The 18370-nt window shown below is 56.6% G+C and overlaps 2 protein-coding genes across 5 annotated transcripts in view; both read left to right on the forward strand.

Annotated features, from left to right (window-relative positions):
* The window catches only part of LOC137486713 (acid-sensing ion channel 2), a 429682-nt gene that overhangs the window by 352276 nt on the left and 59036 nt on the right, over window positions 1-18370 (forward strand). Inside the window, exon 1 of one of the 3 annotated variants that reach the window (XM_068212175.1) lies at window positions 255-1200. The exons of the other annotated variants lie outside the window; for them this stretch is intronic. Within the exon in view, the coding sequence (XP_068068276.1) occupies window positions 661-1200 (540 nt within the window). The 5' untranslated portion in view covers window positions 255-660. Of the gene's footprint in view, window positions 1-254; window positions 1201-18370 lie in introns of those variants that run through there. 3 annotated transcript variants of the gene reach the window in all.
* FTSJ3 (FtsJ RNA 2'-O-methyltransferase 3) overlaps window positions 1-18370 on the forward strand; it is a 295974-nt gene that overhangs the window by 161199 nt on the left and 116405 nt on the right. The window lies entirely within an intron of this gene.

Raw genomic sequence — 18370 nt, forward strand, 5'->3', positions numbered from 1 at the left:
AAGGAGGAGGAGGAGCGGGGGGCTACTCCGGGAAAGCAGCAGCGCGATCGGCGCCCGGCATCGCTCCCTCCGCCTCCCGAGCGCCGAGCGGCCGGGACTGGCACCTCGGGAAGCTTCGTCCCGCTCTTCCTCCTCCTCAGCCTCCTCCTCCTGCAGCTGCCGCCGCCGCGCGCTGCCCGCGGCCGGGGCGCGCCCGGCGGAGCGCTCGCCGATGGCAGCGCGGGGCGGGCGCGGCGCGGGGCGGGCGGGCGCGGGGCGGGGGTAGCGCGGGGGTCCCGCAGCGCTCTCCCCCACCGGGGTCCCGGGGTCCGCGGGGTCGGAGCCCGGGAGGGTCGCGGCGGGGCTCGTTCGGTGTCGGTGTCGGGCGGGGCGCGGTACCGCGGGATGTGAGCGGCGCGGCCGGGCAGGGACAGGGGCAGCGACAGGGACGGGGGCGGGCGGCGCCGGTGGCCCCGGTGGCCCCGGGCCCGGCATGCCGCGCTGCCGGAACTGCCGCCCGCCGCGCAGCTCGGGGCCGCGGGCCGCCCGCGGGCGCTGCCCCCGCCGCTCGGGGCCGCAGCCGGCGGGGGGCCCGGGGATGGCGCGGCGCTGCTCGCCCTGAGCCCGGCCCGGAGGAGGACGAGCGGCGGCGGGAGGAGGAGGAGGAGGAGGGGAGCGCCCATGGCGCGGGGGCGCCGGGCGCCGGCGCTGCGCACTCGGCTGCACGGGCTGCGCCTCATGTGCTCGGCGCGGGCGGCGCCGGCGCGCCGGGCGCTCTGGGTGCTCGCCTTCTGCACGGCGCTGGGGCTGCTGCTGGCCTGGTCCTCCGACCGCCTGCTGCACTGGCTCGCCTTCCCCTCGCACACCCGCGTGCGCACCGAGTGGAGCCGCCAGCTGCCCTTCCCCGCCGTCACGCTGTGCAACAACAACCCGCTGCGCTTCCCTCGCCTCTCCAAGGGCGACCTGTACTACGCGGGGCACTGGCTGGGGCTGCTGCTGCCCAACCGCACCGCGCGGCCGCTGCTCACCGAGCTGCTGCGCGCCGACGAGGCGCGGCTGCGCTGGTTCGCCAAACTGGCCGATTTCCGCCTCTTTCTGCCGCCCCGCCACTACGAGGGCATCAGCGCCGACTTCATGGACCGCCTGGGCCACCAGCTGGAGGACATGCTGCTGTCCTGCAAGTACCGCGGCGAGCTCTGCGGCCCGCACAACTTCTCCGCGGTGAGTGCGCGCCGGCAGCCCCGGCTGCTCTCGGCTCCTGTCCGGGGCCGCTTGGGTCGTGTCGGTTCTGGTCCGTGTTCCGGTTCGAGTCGGTCCAAGAGACCCCCGGATCGTGTCGGTTCTGTTCGTGTCTGCGGCTCCTCTCGGTCCGAGGGATCCCCGGGTCGTGGTCCCCTGGATCCCCAGGATCCCCTGTTGGCCCCAGTCCCTGTCCCCGGTTCGTGTCGGTCCAAGGGCACCCCTGGCTGATGTCGGTTTAAGGGACTCCTGGTTGGTGTCGGTTCCGGTCCGTGTCCCGCTCCCGGCCCCGCCGCTCGCTGCGCGTTTGCCCGCGGTACCCGAACGCTCCGGGGTCGCAGAGGTCCAAGAGGGTTCCGGAGGGTCACGGTGTGTCCGGCAGGTTCCGGAGGGTCACGGTGTGTCCGGCAGATTCCGGAGGGTCCGGCAGGTTCCGCATGGCCGGGCAGGGTCCCCCCGGCCCGGGAGCCCCTCGGGAGCTCCCTGCGGGTCGCTGCCCACCGAGCCCTTTCCCTCTCGCTGTTTTTTCCACCGGCTCGAAGTGATGCTCTCTGGTCTGGGGATGACTGTCTGGCGTGTGAGGGGCTGGCTGCTGCCTTGGGTGTTATCAGAAATAATTAAATTAATGTTGCACCATCCCCGCCGCTGCCTTCCCACGCTCCGCGTTGCTCCCAGCGTAGTCGCACCCAGATTTTATCCCTGTCCGAGCCGAGGTCCCCCAGGTGAGCCGTGTCTGCAGCGCGGTCCGGCCCAGCCCTGCCCATGCCGCTGTGTCCGGCCCCCGCTCTGTCCGGTCCCCTTCGGCTCCCCGTGCAACCCCGGGAGTCCCTGGAGCTGCTCCTTTGGGGCCGTGGGCGTTGTGCACCCTGGAGTGCTTTGGGATGCGGAGCTTTGCTGAGCCGAACTGATCCGAAAGGTGTTTGAGACCTGATTAACCAGCGGGGTTTGGGATCAACCCCAAAACTCGGGGCAGGGCTTTACAAACCGCCAGGAGCGGGATCCCCGCTTGGGAAGATCCCGGTGGGACTGTTGGGAGCTCTGATGTGTTGGGAGGAGACTGGGTGAGAGCTGGAGCCAGAGCCACGTGAAGCATCCCCGGGAGCGGCGGGATGTTGCTGGTGCTGGAATATTCCGCTCCTCTGATGTCTGCGGGCAGCACGAGGGGCGGCTGTGACTGAACAGAGGGGTCAGTGGGGTCTGTGGGGACAGAGCAAACTCTGCGTGCGCCGGAGGAGCTGAATTCCGGCTCTGCCTGGGATGCAGCCTGGAAATCAGACGGAATTGGCCCTTTGGGCTTGTCACGGCAGCCGCTGAACGCTGAAGGGGAGGAGGGAGGGACTCCCCTCGGGATGGAGGAGCTGCCCCGGCTGTGCAGGCAGCAGCTGCTGCTGCGAACAGGAGCAGGAGCGGCACAGCTGAGGGGGGGAAATCAGAAATAAAACGGGATTTGGGGGCAGGCCCTTTCCAGCAGGACAATCCCATGCCGTGGTACGAGGAGATTCGGGAATTACAGAGGAACAGGCAGTGGGCGGTGGGGAAAAGCTGCCTCCCCCTCCCGGGTGCCAGGGTGGGATCTGCTGGTGTTTGGCCGGTGCCAGGAGGGGCTGACCGCGCTTTTACCGAGCCCCTCGTTCCTCCAGGGTGCGGAAAACCCGGCAGAGGTTCCCGTTGTCCCGGCCAGGATAAATCCTGGAGTGCTGCTGTGGCTGCACAGCCGAGGGCTGCTCTGGGACTGCTGCAGGAGTTTCTCCGGGAGGAAATTGAGCATTCCCGGCTCTGCAGCTGCTGCCGGAGCCACCACGGTGCTGAGGAGCGGGGTCTCCTCCAGCCATCCTGGAAAGGTCCCAGAAGCTGCTTCCCGAGGCTGGGAGGGAGGAATCGGGGGTGTGATCCCTGGGAGCTCACAGCACTGAGGGCACTGCTCAGCTGAGGAAACGGGGAAAACATCCTTCCCATCCCAAAGGGTCTGTGTGGCTCCAGGCTGGAGGCAGAGGGGAGTCCGTGTGCCAGGAGCCGGCTGGATCTGCTTTCCCTGCCTGCGGCAGGTGACGGGGCTCGCTGCCACCTCCCTGTGTCCCGGCACGTCCCTCCTCCTCCTGCCTGAAGGAGCAGGGCAGTGACCTCTGCCTTGTCCTTGAGGGGAGGCTGAGGAGCTTCTCCACCTGGGAACCCCTGGTGCCGAGAGGTGTTCGCTGGGGAGGTGCTGGGAACAAGTTCCCGGGGGTCGGGAGTGTCCCGAGAGCTCAGGACAGGGCACTGCCCTCCCTGGGTGTGTCTGAGGGATGGAGGTGCCACACCCGGGGCTGGGGATTCCTGTGGGGCTGAGCCTGGGGCAGCCCCTGGGGTCTGGGGTACTTGGAGCGTCTGCTTCGCTTCCTGGATTCGGTGGGAGGACCCCAAGGAGAGGCAGGAAAATCCTGTGGTGTGAGCTGGGCACAGGTATGAGGCAGGATGTGTGAAAAGATAAATGCAAATGGAATAAATGGGGGTGTCAAGAGAAATTTGCGGGTTTTAGACATGCTCGGGTGCTCCAAGAGCATCTTCTGTGCCAAAAGACCAGGGGGAGATGAGGCTTTCCTGTGTAAAACCCCCAAAAGCCCAAAGCAGAGGGGATTTGAAGCAAAGGGGTCCTGGCTGACATGTGGAGCAGAGCAAAGGGGCTCTGGGATGGAGGTGCTGTCCTGTGAGTGCTTCCAGCTCTGCCCTGGAGCTCCTCCAAGACATTCCCTCTCCTCCCAACCAATCTCCCACAGGAGATTTCCTCCTCCCAGCCCCTCCAAACCGTGGGGGCAGAGGGTGTTGGGTTTTGTGGGTGACATGGAAAAGGAAGAGGACACTGGGGAATGAGTCCAGCAACCCCAACAGTGTGGGAAGTGTTGTTTTTTTTCCTTAATAAATGGAAATATGGGATTGCACTGATCTTTGGAGCTCAGGGCTGCAGGTCTGGGATGATCCCATTGGATTTATTCCATTTAGGAGGGCTCAGGTCTGGATTATTTCCTAGCCTGCTCCAGGAGGGGTTTGTTGTCCCTGTCAATGTTTTCCAGAAGTTTGAGGATTTGTTCATGGATCAGATGGAGTCTCCTGTCCTTAGCCAATGTGTGACTTTACTTATTTTAGGCTGGACCTGAAGCTGGGCTGTTGGGGTGGTTATCCAAGAATCCTGGAATGGTTTGGGTTGGGAGGGACCTTAAAGCCCAGTTCCATGGGCAGGGACACATTCCACCATCCCAGGGTGCTCCAAGCCCCATCCAGCCTGGCCTTGGGCACTGCCAGGGATGGGCAAAACCATCCATGAATGCTTTGAGCCGGATAAATCCAACCTTTCCAAATGCTCACATGCTGATTCTAAGGGAAGGAAGCACCTAGCAGCTCCTGTCCTTCAAAACTTCCCCAAATTCCAAATCCAAGTGCCAGACTGGGCAGTTCAGTGAGTGAGGACCTGCTTTCCCTGGAGTGGCCCTGTCTGGGAGGAGCTGAGGCTCAGGATTAAGTGGATGCTGCTCTGCTTTGCATTCCCTGGATTTGGGGTTGATTTATTCCTCTGAGCTCTTTGTCTCTGGAATATTTATCTTGGTTGCCCTGTCCTGTGCTCATTGATTTCTTCCTTCCTAGGATTTTTCATCCTGAGAAATTAATGAGTGGATCCAACATCCTGGGGTCTGTTCGTGGGCTGGGGTTTAGGGTTAATGATCTCCTGATTTAATAACTCCCCAAATCAAATTGTCACCTGTGCCTCTGCCTGGGGAGCTGTGGGGACGCTGGGGTTGTGCTGGCAGGGGTGGCAGGGTTTGGTCCCATCCTTCACAAAATCCTTGGATTTCTGGGGTGTTCCAAAGGTTCTGCAGTCAATACTTGCTTGTGGTTTGATTTGCTCAGGTTTTTTTTTGTTTTTTTTTTTTTTTTTTTTTTTTTTTTTTTGTTTTTCTTTGTTTTTTTGGTTTTTTTTTGTTAAACCATTTAATTTCTCCCCAGAGCAGGGACTTTATGGGGTGGCAGCTGCACAGAGACCTCAGTGCTGCTTTTTAAAAATATTCCTGTGTGTTTGCCTGAAAATCTGATGAATATTGCTGACACATCCCTCAGGTGGGGCTGTAATTGTGGTTTCCTCAGCAGAGAATCCCCTGTGTCCAGGGTGAGGCTCAGCCTTATCCCACTAAATGAATGGGACATTTCAGCCCTGGGTTTGGTGTGAAACAGGAATTCTGTGCCACCAGCTTGGAACAGCTGCAAGCACCTTAATTACCACCACCACAATTAATTGCAGAGGAATTTCAGGATGTAGGGTTGTTTATGGGGGATTTTCCTCACCCACCCACAAACTGTTTTATGCAATTCCCTTTTCCACCTTTATTCTCTCATATTTTTATTTTAATTCTTTATTTTTGGCTTCACTTCCAAACAAAGCTCTGGCTTGGGGGTGATGTTGCCTTTGGAAGGGGTGTGGGTGGTGTTTAATGGTGCTGATGTGGGGCTGGAGCCTTGGATGTGCTCCCAAATTGTCCCAGTGCCATTTTAGGGAACTGCCTGGGGCTAGTTGGATTCAGCCTGGGATCACTGTGAAACCAAGGCCTGTTCTCCCATCCTGAGGGAATCCTGCTGATTGTGGGTTCCTGGTGGCAGAATCCAAGGAGGAATCTGGGGTGGGCTATGCCAAGTGCTGCCCCAGGCAAAGCTGTCTGTGAGGGATGGGCTGAAGGGTTTGGGGTGATTCCCTGTGGGTTTGGGGTCACCTGCTCTGACCCCAATTCCTGATCTCCCCCAGAGTTGGGTGCTGAGGGGATTTGGACTTGTCTTGGTCTGGGGCTGAAAACAGGGATAAGTTTGGCACTGACCTGGTGGGTCCTGAGAGGGGCCAGAAGCTGTGGGAGAAGGACAAAGACCAGGGGTTCCAGAGCTGCCCCTCCCTGCCAGAGCTGCAGGGATCCCAAAGGGATCCATGGAGCAAGGAAAGGTGGGCAGCAGCAGGGCCTGGGCTGCTGGGGGCTTCTTTCCCCCCAGTGCCACCCCTGCCATGGCAGGGACACCTCCCACTGTCCTGGGCTGCTGCCAGCCCCATCCAACCCTGAACACTGCAGGGATCCAGGGGCAGCCACAGCCCTGTGCCAGGGCCTGCCCACCCTCCCAGGGAGCAGTTCCCAATTCCTAATATCCTATCCATACCTGCCTCTGGCAGTGGGAGCCATTCCCTGGGTCCTGTCCCTCCATCCCGTGTCCCCAGTCCCTCTCCAGCTCTCCTGGAGCCCCTTTGGGTCCTGCAAGGAGCTCTGAGCTCTCCCTGGAGCTTCTCCTCTCCAGGTGAGCACCCCCAGCTCTCCCAGCCTGGCTCCAAGGGGCTCAGTCCTGGAGTGGCTCTGTGTCTCCTCTGGAAACAGCTCCAGCAGCTCCATCTCCTCAGAGGACTGAGTGATCTCCTGGGAAGCTCCCTCCAGATGTGGCCAGGAACGTCCCAGCTGCAGGAGGGGACCCTGGCCTCACTGGCCTGCAGCAGGACAGAGCTGCTGGGGATGTGTGGCTGTGCAGGGAGTCAGTCAGGAGTGCAAATCCCACAGAACTTGGGGACAACAGGGCTGGGCTCCTTTGCATCCCACACTTGGTGTCCCAGTGCCTCTGGATCCAGGTGCAGATCTAGGTGCAGGCAGCTGTTGGAATTCTGCACCCCTGGTGGTTTTACCAATGTCTCTGCAGGATTCTGGGGTGGGAATTTTCCTGGATTCACAGACTGTCCCAGGCTGGAAGGGATCCACAAGAATCCATGAATCCAACTCCTCACTTCACCTTGAATGTGGGACCTTTGATTTCTGGCAGGACAGGAGAAATATCACTTCCATGAGGAAAGGATTCAGCTGAGTTTGGCCACTTCCTCCAGGAGCTGCTCCCAGTTTTGGCCTGGGCTGGAGCACAGACCAAACCCCTTTTCTTGAGCAGGGGTTTTTCTGGAGTGGAGGGATGGGAGTGTTTGGGAATTGAGAGATGGGAGTTTTTGGGAGAGGAGCATCCAACTGCAGGAAGAGGAGGGATTTTTAGCAGGACTTTGTTGTGATTTTTTTTTTATCTTTTCCATCCATTTATTCCATATGTCAATCCATCCATCCACATCCATCATCCATCCATCATCCATCATCCATCCACATCCATCCATCCATCCATTCATCATCCATCCATCATCCATCCGTCCATCCATTCATCCATCCATTCATCCATCCATCCATCCATCCATCCATTCATCCATCCATCCATCATCCATCCATCCATCCATCCATCCATCCATCATCCATCCATCCATCCATCCATCATCCATCCATTCATCCATCCATCCATCCATCCATCCATCATCCATCCTTCATCCATCCATCCATCCATCCATCCATCCATCCATCCATCCATCCATCATCCATCCATCATCCATCCTTCATCCATCATCCATCCATCCATCCATCCATCCATCCATCCATTCATCATCCATCCATCCATCCTTCATCCATCATCCATCCATCCTCCATCCATCCATCATCCATCCCTCCATCCATCCATCATCCATCCTCCATCCATCCATCCATCATCCATCCATCCATCCATCATCCATCCATCCATCATCCATCCGTCCATCCATCCATCCATCCATCCAGGGGATTCCAGGTGCTGAAGGTGCAATTGTCACCATGGGTTTGTTTGAGTTGTGGAATAGGTTCCTGATAATTACTGCCGACCCTGAGCAGAATTAATGTAATTAAAGACACGGTTACAGTCCCCGCCCACTCTGGGATGCTGCCAGGGCTTAATTAATGTTTGCAAATTGCTCCATGATCTGCATGGGACCACCTCCCAACAGTGCCACGTCGGGCAGGGAATTCAGGAATTCCCTCTCATTCCTGGCAGGAAATGAGAGTGGGAATTCCTGGAATGGAGCTGCCGTGGGACACTGCTGTGGGGAGGGGAAGGAAATCCAGGGGTGCAGGGTGGGGATCAGTGGGATTTGGGCTTCCAGTGCCCCTGTGTTTGTTCCCTCGGGAGCCTGAGGCTGTGGGGTTTGCCCTTCCCTCTGCTGCAGTTCAGGGTAATTCCATTTGTCCTGAAATCCCCGGAGTTTGTTCCCACTGGAGCTTTTTCCCTTTTGGCCATGTTTTCCCCATCCTGTCATTTATCTTGAATTCCCTGGGCCATTGGAGGCTGTTCCCACTGGGAGCACTGATGGTGCCAGCAGGGCCTTGCAGCATCCCAGGCTGGCTGTGGAAGCCACTCCTTTTCCCAGCAGGAGGGATAAAATTGGAACTGGGATGAACTTTTTCTCCTGTGCTTGCTTTTCCCATCCTGGCTGCAGATTTTCCATGAGCTGGGATGGAGGGAAGCTGCTGGATTCTTGTCTGGAGCAGCAGCTCCTCTCCTGGGGCACAGACAGGGATTCCTCTGGGTTATTTATCCTGGAAAGGGCTCAGCCTGCCTGGGAGCTGCTGCTTGTCCAGATGTTTTGCATCTGGATGGATCCAAGGGCTGATCTCTCATTCCTTGTCCATGCAGGAGGCCAAGCTGGAACTGGCCTGGATACAGGGATGGGGGAATGCCCTTTGGGATGGTGGAATGCCCTTTGGGATGGGGGGAATGCCCTTTGGGATGGTGGGAATGCCCTTTGGGTTGGGGGGAATGCCCTTTGGGATGGGGGGAATGCCCTTTGGGATGGTGGAATGCCCTTTGGGATGGGGGAATGCCCTTTGGGATGGTGGAATGCCCTTTGGGTTGGGGGGAATGCCCTTTGGGATGGGGGGAATGCCCTTTGGGATGGTGGAATGCCCTTTGGGATGGGGGGATGCCCTTTAGGATGGTGGGAATGCCCTTTGGGATGGTGGAATGCCCTTTGGGATGGTGGAATGCCCTTTGGGATGGGGGGATGCCCTTTGGGATGCAGGGATGCCCTTTGGGATGGGGGGATGCCCTTTAGGATGGTGGGATGCCCTTTGGGATGGTGGAATGCCCTTTGGGATGGGGGATGCCCTTTAGGATGGTGGGATGCCCTTTGGGATGGTGGAATGCCCTTTGGGATGGGGGATGCCCTTTAGGATGGTGGGATGCCCTTTGGGATGGTGGAATGCCCTTTGGGATGGGGGATGCCCTTTGGGATGGGGGGATGCCCTTTAGGATGGTGGGATGCCCTTTAGGATGGTGGGATGCCTTTTGGGATGGGGGATCCCCTCTGTCCCGTTGTAGGGACTCCTGTGGGGCCAGGCACTGGTTGGGAAAATCCTGCCTAAATCCCAGGCTTTAAAAATGAAGCCTCAGCTCCCAAGGTGGGAATTGTCCCCCAAAACTTGCCCAGCCCAGGTGTGCTCAGGGCTTCCAGCAGGGCTGGTTGATGTTGGAATTCCCATTTTTCCTGCATTCCTGCTCCATGGCCCTTCCTGGCCCTTTCCAGCACTTCCACCCTTCCCTGCTTCCCTTTTTTCAGCCCCTCTCTCTGGGAAATCACCCATCCACCCTGATGTGCTTGGGAATGAGGGCTGTGCATTTCTCTCCTGCCGAAGCCAGGGAATGCCCTCCCTCCAAACCCCTGGGATTACACAGCCTGTTCAGTTCCCTCTGGGAGTTCTCATTCTCTCATTTTTTTCCTTTTCCCCCTGTAATTTCAAGCAGTGGGGACAGGATTTTTTTCCCCATGGATTGTTCCACTCCTCTTTTCCCAATTCTATCATTTCTTGCTGGAATAAAACAAATTCTAGGCAAACTTCCTCCCTGAACCCCTGGAGCTTGACATTTGGAATGTAAATTAGGAACTGGAGCTGTTCCCAATCCTCGGAGCACACTGCTGCCATCCCAATTCTCCTCTGCTTTATTAAATCAGGAGGAATGGCCCATTATAATCCAATTAACTGTGATTCCCAGGCAGGAATTCCTGGCTTCAGGGTTGGGGAAAAGTTGGATTAAATGATTGTAAAAGGCTTGGGATTGGGTGGTTTGGGATTTTTTTTCCTTTTTCCCTTTAAAAACCCTTCAGCAGCTGAAACCAGGGGAAAGCCATGGTGGGGAACTGGCTCCTGGTTTTGTAATAAATGTATGGAGTGATCCAAAGTGGCTCCTTGTGGGCATGGAGATCCTGCTGGGCTGCCAGCACATGCTCCTGCCAGGAATGATCCCATCTTTCTCCTGGAATTCACGGCTCAGTGCTCCCAGCACTCAGGTGGAAGGCAGGGACAGAAGGATCAGCAACTTGTCCATGGAATTCTGTTCCTGCAGCTCCAAACAAACCTGGCACAGCTCGGAGGGATCTGGGGGGGCAGGTGGGGAAATGAGATCATGGAGTGGTTTGGGTTGGAAAGGACCTTAAAGGACCCTAAAGCCCACCCAGTGCCATCCCTGCCATGGCAGGGACCCCTTCCACTGTCCCAGGCTGCTCCAATCTCCAATGTCCAGCCTTTCCAATGCCCCATCTCCCCTTCCCAATGCTGGGGAGGTTTTATCTGGAATGACTACTGATTTGGAATCTGCCACATCCTACAAAGGATAATCCTTGGGCACTGCCAGGGATCCAGGGGCAGCCCCAGTGGCTCTGGGCACCCTGTGCCAGGGCCTGCCCATCCTCACAGGGAGGAATTCCATCTCTCTTAGACCTTCTTGCTTTGCTGAATTTTGTAGCAATTCCCAGATGCCTCCAAAATGGTGGAAGTGGGCTGTGCAGCAGGAAAGCAGCCTGGCAAACGCCCTGGAATGCACCAACACAGCATTCCCACAGGTGGCTAGAACTTTATAACGAATATTTTGGAATGGCAATGGATTTTCTGAGGGGGAAAATTATCTTCCCCCTCTGGTTCCTTCCTGCTATATCTGGGATAAGGGATGGGAATGCTGGGAGCAGCTCCCTGTGCTGGAGCAACTGCTCCCAGCATTCCACTTCAGCTTTCCAGCTTGTTCCCTGCTCCATCAGCATCTCCTGCCCTCCAAACTCAGCTGAATGCCCAAATTTCTTCCTTCAAAGAGTGCTGGAGCAGAAGGCACTGCCCTGCCCAAGTCATTCCCTGGGAAACAATCCTGAAAATCCCGTCTGGAGGTGGCAGATCCTGGCGCTGTTCCCACAATCCCAGCTTCCCACACTATCCAAACACTAGGATGTCAAAGCCATCAGTCTCTGTGTTCTGGTGGTGCCTGCAGCCAGATCTTACCCCTCTGGAAGCCTCCTGCAGTCCTGGGTGATTTGTGACACTTGGGGTTCCAGCTGGGTCCAGCTCCTGGTGTTCTATCCACACTCACCAGCACATTCCAGTGAGGATCCGCCAGGGATCCTCCCAAGCTCCCTGCTTTCCTCTGGAAAGGCCACTTTCCTTTCACCCTCACAAACTTTGTCCCCTTGTCTTTATCCCTGTTCAGCTCAGCCCTTCCCTCCCCTCAGGTTTCTCCTGGGGGTTGGAGTCACCCATGGTCCCTCCCTGCCTCCTGTGTGGGGTTTGGGTGTCGTGGCAGCCCCTGGCCAGGCAATGATTGGCATTGACTCCATGATTCACAGAAGGCTGAGCAATAATCTGTATCTCTCTTCAGGAACCCATTGCTTTTATAGACAGTTACGATACACCTGGACCTAACTGGTCCTCCAGTCCAAACACCATCACCACTGGCTAATTAAAAACCACCCTTTGGTAAAAAATCTCCATAACACATTCCACACGTTCACAATACCGGGTGCAGCAAGTGAAGATAAGAATTGTTTCTCATTCTTTTCTCTGATCTTCTCACAGGCTTCCCCAGAACAATTCCTGGGAAAGGTCTGTTTGTCTCTGTGGTCAGAGAGCTGCTGCCACATTTGGGGACACAGCTGTCCCCTCCCCTGCCCAGGGGAGCTGTGTCAGGGCTGTGCTCTCTGCTCCCTGCTCTCTCCTAAACACTGAAATCCAGTCCCAGGCAGTGGGAGTGGGACCTGCCTGAGCCCGATGCTGTTTGCCTTGACCCTGCAGGACAGAGGCTTCCCTGGGGCTTTGTGCCACAGGAGTGAGGACAGGAATGGGGCCCATGGGATGGGCTTTCCAGGATTCCCAGCTCCAGGTGTGCCCCTTGGGATTTGATTGTTTTTATAGGTCCCTTCCACCTGAAATTCCCTTTCTCTCTCCTTCTCCCCAGAATCTCCTCTGCCTTGGATTTTTCCAAGCACTGGACACTTCCCATCCCTTTCTTGCTCATGCCCATTAACCTGGCTTTACCTTTTGTGTGCCAAATTCATTGAGTTAAAATAATTCCAGTGGCTCCAAGGTCCTTGAATAGAGGAGCCATTGGGAGAGGTGGGAATAAAGCTCCTGGCTGGGCTGGGAGATTCCTGAATTCTCAGTGTCCTGTGACAGCTACTTGGACAGAATCCACCTCAGCTCCTGGTGCTCCCCTGTTTTGGGGGGTTTCTGGCTGTGGGATGAGAAGGGGATTTGGAACCCTCGTGTTTCTGTATTCACATCAATATTCCTGGTTTTCCAAAGGCCTTTCCCTCATGGAGTCAGTGTTCAGCTTTCACTTGGCACAGGAGGGGATTTCTGTTCAGCAGAGTTTGATCCCCCCAATGAAGCCATCATTAGCAGTTAATTTGTGATGGGGGAAATTCCAGGTCCCTTTTCCCTGCCCCATCTGCCTTCCCAAGGCTGGGGAGGTTTTATTTGGAATGAGTCCTGATTTGGGATCTGCCACATCCTGCAAAAGATAATCCAGTGTGGGAAGGAGATGCCTCGACAGCATGCAGAGTGGCAGCTCTTGGGGCTTTTCCAGAGCTGGGACTTGGTGTGGGATCAGCTCCCTGTGGGATTACCTGCATGCCTCAGGAGAGGGGGCTGTGACACCGAGGGGTTCAGCAGCCCCACATCATGAGGGTTGGCTGAAGTCTGAGAAAAAAATACAATTTTAAGCTGGTTGAAGATTTTTTGAGCTGTTTGTGTTTGGCCTCCGGCCTGGGCACTGCTTCTGATGAAATTTCCAAGCTTTCCTTGATGGTGTAAGGATTATGGATTTAGAGTAAAAGGACATCAGAGATTTTCAAATGTCCTTAGTGCTGGCTTTAAACCTCCAGTGCTGGGGGATGCCAGAGCCCAGGGGGATTGGAGTCCCAGGATAATCTTGTAATGGCCCCACCCCAAATCCTGCTTCCGTTTGGGCTTTTCTAAAGGAGAAGGAGCTGGAGGGGCTGGAGCCCCAGGAGAGGCTGAGGGAGCTGGGAAGGGGCTCAGCCTGGAGAAAAGGAGGCTCAGGGGGCCCTGGTGGCTCTGCACAGCTCCTGACAGGAGGGGACAGCCGGGGGGGTCGGGCTGTGCTCCAGGGGACAGGGACAGGAGGAGAGGGAACGGCCTCAGGCTGGGCCAGGGCAGGTCAGGGTGGACACCAGCAGGAATTTCCCCATGGAACAGGGGGTCAGGCCTTGGCAGGGGCTGCCCAGGAGGGTTTGGAGTGTCCATCCCTAAGGAAGGCCTGGATGTGGCACTCAGGTCTCTGGGCTGGGGACAGGGTGGGGATCAGGCACAGCTGGGACTCGGTGATCCTGGAGGGCTTTTCCAGCCTCAGAGATCCTGGGATTCTGCACTGGGAAATGGAGCTGGTAGGGAAGGGAAGCTGTGTGGGTGTGAAGAGCTTGGGCACTGCCAGGGATCCAGGGCAGCCACAGCTGCTCTGGGCACCCTGTGCCAGGGCCTGCCCACCCTCCCAGGGAACAATTCCCAATTCCCAGTATCCCATCCATCCCTGCCTCTGGCAGTGGGAGCCATTCCCTGGGTCCTGTCCCTCCATGCCTTGTCCCCAGTCCCTCTCCAGCTCTCCTGGAGCCCCTTTGGGCCCTGCAAGGGGCTCAGAGCTCTCCCTGGAGCTTCTCCTCTCCAGGTGAGCACCCCAGCTCTGCCAGCCTGGCTCCAGCCCCTCGGATCCTTTGTTATCCCAGGCACGGGAGCCACTTCCCGTGGAAAATCCCAGTTTATTTTGCTTCCTTTCCACTTTTTGAAGTGATTTTGCTCCTTTGGCCTTCATTCCCTCCCTGCCTTGGGAAAGGGGAGCTCCAGTGGGGATGAAGAGGAACCAGCCTCGGACACCAGGGACACCAGTGTGACCCTCCCCGTGCCCGCTCAGGTGATGACTGGGACAGGGCATTTTGGGATTCCAAAGCCGGGTGCTGACTGGGGTGGCAGAGCCGTGGCTGGGTCCTCACCTCTCGTTTTGGCAGCTGAAGGATCAGGGTCTGCTGTCACCTCCCTGCTGGATGGAGCAGTGCCTCAAACCCTGGTTTCCCAGCAGCTGAGCAGAGCAGGGGAAATCCCAAGGAATGCTCCAGGTCTGGCAGCCTGTGTGCTTCAGGAGCCGTCAGCGCTCATGAGTGATGGGGATGCTTGATTTTCATCCTGCTTTCTCTGGGCAATTCCCTTCTGATGGGAGACAGCCCCAGTCCAAGCTCCTGAGCCCGATGGAGCAGGGGTGGGATCCTGCTGGGGTTCCACCCCAGGCTCTTTTGCTGACTCCTGTTTCCTTACCTGTTAAACCAAAAAGCAGCAGAGGAACGATGCGAGGAGCAAAGCTGAGGCTGCTGCTCCTGCGTGAGGCTCTGCTGCTGCTTTGGGAGGATTTTGGGATGAGCTGTGGGGTGGTTTGTGCTCTGCCTCTGGAGTAAATCGTTTGGAATTTTCTCTGGTGCCCTTGCTGTAGGAATTGGTGCAGATTTAGTGCTGTCAGGTGTTTTTTTTCAGCGTTGCAGCAGCAGCAGCTGCATGGAAGGCTGTGAGGGAGGGCGTTGGGCTGTCCTTGCCCTGCAGGGTCTGAGGTGCTGGAGGCTGCAGGACCTGGCTCAAACCTCACAGGAACAAATCCTGTCAATGCCAGCCCTGCAGGGAGGATCCAGGAGCCTGGAACACCAAATTCTCAGGGTGTGATGGAGCAGGAGAAGGGTTGTTGTGGATGTCAGTGCTGGGTCAGCAGAGCTTGGGAGTCTCTTGGGGTGAAGTAGGGGAAGGGATCCACAGAGGCCTCAGCCCTGGCTTGGGGTGACCAGGTGAGGATTTGCTGATGGGATTTTTGTTATCACTGCCTGGACTTGGGCTCCTCCTGTGTGTGAGCCTGGCTCAAAGTCCCACTGCCCAGGGACTGGGTGGCAGCAGGGGCACAGGGGGTGGGAAACTGCTCCAAGGGCTTTCCCAAGGGTGGATGGAGCAGGCTGAGCTTGGGTGGGGTTTGGATGGGTTTGGGTGAGGTTTGGATGGGTTTGATGGATTTGGATGGGGTTTGGATGGGGTTTGATGGGTTTGGGTGAGGTTTGAATGGGTTTGATGGATTTGGATGGGGTTTGGGTGAGGTTTGGATGGGGTTTGATGGGTTTGGATGGGGTTGGGTGATGTTTGGTAGCAGTTGGATGGAGTTTGATGGGTTTGGGTGGGTTTGGATGGGGTTGGGTGACGTTTGGGTAGTGTTTGGATGGGGTGCTTGGCTGGTTTCTGTCTCCTGTCCCTCCCTGGCCTTGACACAGGCTGGACCCCCCTGCCTGTGACAGAGGAAAGCGAAGAGCAGGGACTGAGCGAGAGAATTTGCAAAAAGAGATCAAACCACAGAACCAGTAAGGCTGGAAAAGATTTCCAAGGTGAAGTCCAGCCTCCACCCAGCTCCCAGATTTCTGCAATGGCTTTGCTGGGATTACAGGGCTCCAAAGCAGCAGCTGGCACCAGTGGTCCCAGTCCCACACCGGGGTGACCTTACCTATTTTTCCTGCTACTGCTCTTCCTTTTCCCTCCCTGCTGGGCTCAGCTCTTGAATCCCCATCTCGCCTTGAGCACAGCAGGGAAACAGCTGAAAATCTAAGTGCTGATGGATCTGGAGGAGGGAATATCCAGTCTGCGAGTGCAAAGGGCTTTGTTTTTATTGCTGGAAGTATTTTTTGCTCTAGTTTAATGGGATTAGTGCTGGAGGTTTGCGGCCAGCTGTTCCCTCTGCAGACAGGCAGGAAAACATTCCAGCATTCCACTCCTGCTGCTTTCATCTTGTAATGAGCTTGTCAGCAATTAGCAGCTCTTGGAACGGCCTCGGAGCGACAACACCACAGCTCAGCAGCTCAGCGCCCAAACGCTGCATTTTTAATGGCATTGGGTGGGAAAAGGGCTGGAATGTGGGTGGTTCCAGGACTGATGGGCAGGAAGCACCCGTGCTCTGCTTGGTGGCATTTCCTTGGTGTTCTGTGGCTGAATTTGGGTTTATAATACACCCATATCCTTTGGGGATTTTAAAAAATTCTGAACATTTCTCATCTGGAATTTTCCCTTCTCATAGGCAGGAGGGAAGTTCACTGAAGATCTTAGCTCTGTAAAGTCTTTTTCTAACACTTATGGAAACGTGGATGGCACAGCCAGTGCTGGGAGAATGGGATGTGCAGGGAATTTCTGCAGGGCTGGCAGAGCTGAGGACATTTTTTGGGCAGAAGGGAGGGGTTTTGCTTCTCCTAGTTATTGGAACCTGGATTTTTCCCACTTCTGTCCAGGTGGAAATAAATCTGGGATTGGTTTGAGAGCCCTGAACAGATGTGGGGAAAGGCTGACCTGGAATCTTGGAGTTTGTGCTGATCTTCAACCCTGGAGAAGACTTGCAGTGCTTTTTTGTTGGTATTATTTTTGAAGGCATCAGGCAGAGAAGATTCCTGAGCTTTTCCCTGCAGTTTTCCACAGGAGCCGTTCCAGAGCTGTGCCTCTGCCCTGTTTTTTGTAGCTGGGTGGCTGAAGCTGAGCTGGAGGTCAGGACTTGGATGGGGAGGAGGTTTGGAGGGATTTGTCTCTCCAAGGTTTGGTTGTGGGAGTGTTCGAGCAGATCTGGGAGCTGCTCAAGGCTCCCCACCCTTCCCATGGGATTTGGTCTCCAGCCTGAATCTGGGCAGAACTGGAACAATATTCTGGAATTGTTCATGTTGGAAAAGCCCTCTGAGCCCATGGAATCCAACCATCCCCAGCACTGCCGAGGCCGCCCCGACCCAGGTGCCACATCCAGGTGGATTTGAAATCCCTGCAGGGGTGGGGACTCCACCCTTGGACAGGGCTTCCAGGGAAGAAATTTTCCCAGATATCCAGCCTAGCCCTGGGTGTGGCTGTTTGCCCTGGCCCAGCCCGAGGCCGTTCCCTCTCCTCCTGTCCCTGTTCCCTGGAGCAGAGCCCGACCCCCCCGGCTGTCCCCTCCTGTCAGGAGCTGTGCAGAGCCACCAGGGCCCCCTGAGCCTCCTTTTCTCCAGGCTGAGCCCCTTCCCAGCTCCCTCAGCCACTGCTCTGTTCCCTGCCCTGGAAGGCCCCAAACTGTCCCATTCCTGGGGACACTTCCATCCCATGTGGATGCCCTGCCAGAGCTTTGGGTGCTGGGGACAGGGACAGAGGGGACATCGCTGCCCCTGGCTCACACCTGGGGTTGGGCTGAGCCCGTCCAGCGTCCTTCACTTCTCTCAGCACCCTGAGCATAAATCCTACTGCAGATTCCTCAGGGTTTGAACCCCCAGCTCAGCCAAATCCTGGGGAAATCTGGGATGTGGTTGAGCTGTTCCTCCACCAGAAGCCTTTCTAAAAAGAGCCCCTTCCTTAAAAAACCAAAGGAGGATGGGGCTGCAGATGGGATCATGGCTCTTGCCCAGAGTTTCTGTCGCTCCCTGCTCCTGTGGTGCCTCATCCATCTTCCTTTCTCAAACCCATCCAACTGCAATGCCTGGAATGCTCCAAGCCAATTAATCCTTGGGAAGGCAAAAAAACTAAAAATCGGTTGAAAAATTTGTCCTGTGGGAGTTTCCTGAGGGAAAAATAAATCCAGGAACAAATGAGGCTGAGTTCTGCCAGCTGCTGGAATTTCTCCTCAGTGACCGTGGCCACTGAGGGGACCCTTGGGCCACCAAGGCTCTGCAGATGCCACTGTGGGGTCCAAGTTCTGTGCCATTAGCCCTGGTTTTGGCAAGGCATTGCTGCTCCTCTCCTGCTCCCTGGCAGTTAATGAGCATTAAACGAGGCTGGCCTGTGCTGGGAGCGAGCTCCAGTCCCTGGAGCCCCCGAGGTTTGCTGGTGCCACATCCCCAAACCCAGGGATTTGGGCAGGAAAGTGTTTTCCAGGGAAGTGTTTTCCCCCTTCTGGAGCTGCAGGCAGTGGTGGATGAGGGGCAGCATTCTCTGTCTGGGCCGTGCTGGATGGAAACTTCGGGATTTTAGCCCAAAAT

Source organism: Anomalospiza imberbis, chromosome 22 (genome assembly GCF_031753505.1).
Source record: "Anomalospiza imberbis isolate Cuckoo-Finch-1a 21T00152 chromosome 22, ASM3175350v1, whole genome shotgun sequence".
Classification (NCBI taxonomy): Eukaryota; Metazoa; Chordata; class Aves; order Passeriformes; family Viduidae; genus Anomalospiza; species Anomalospiza imberbis.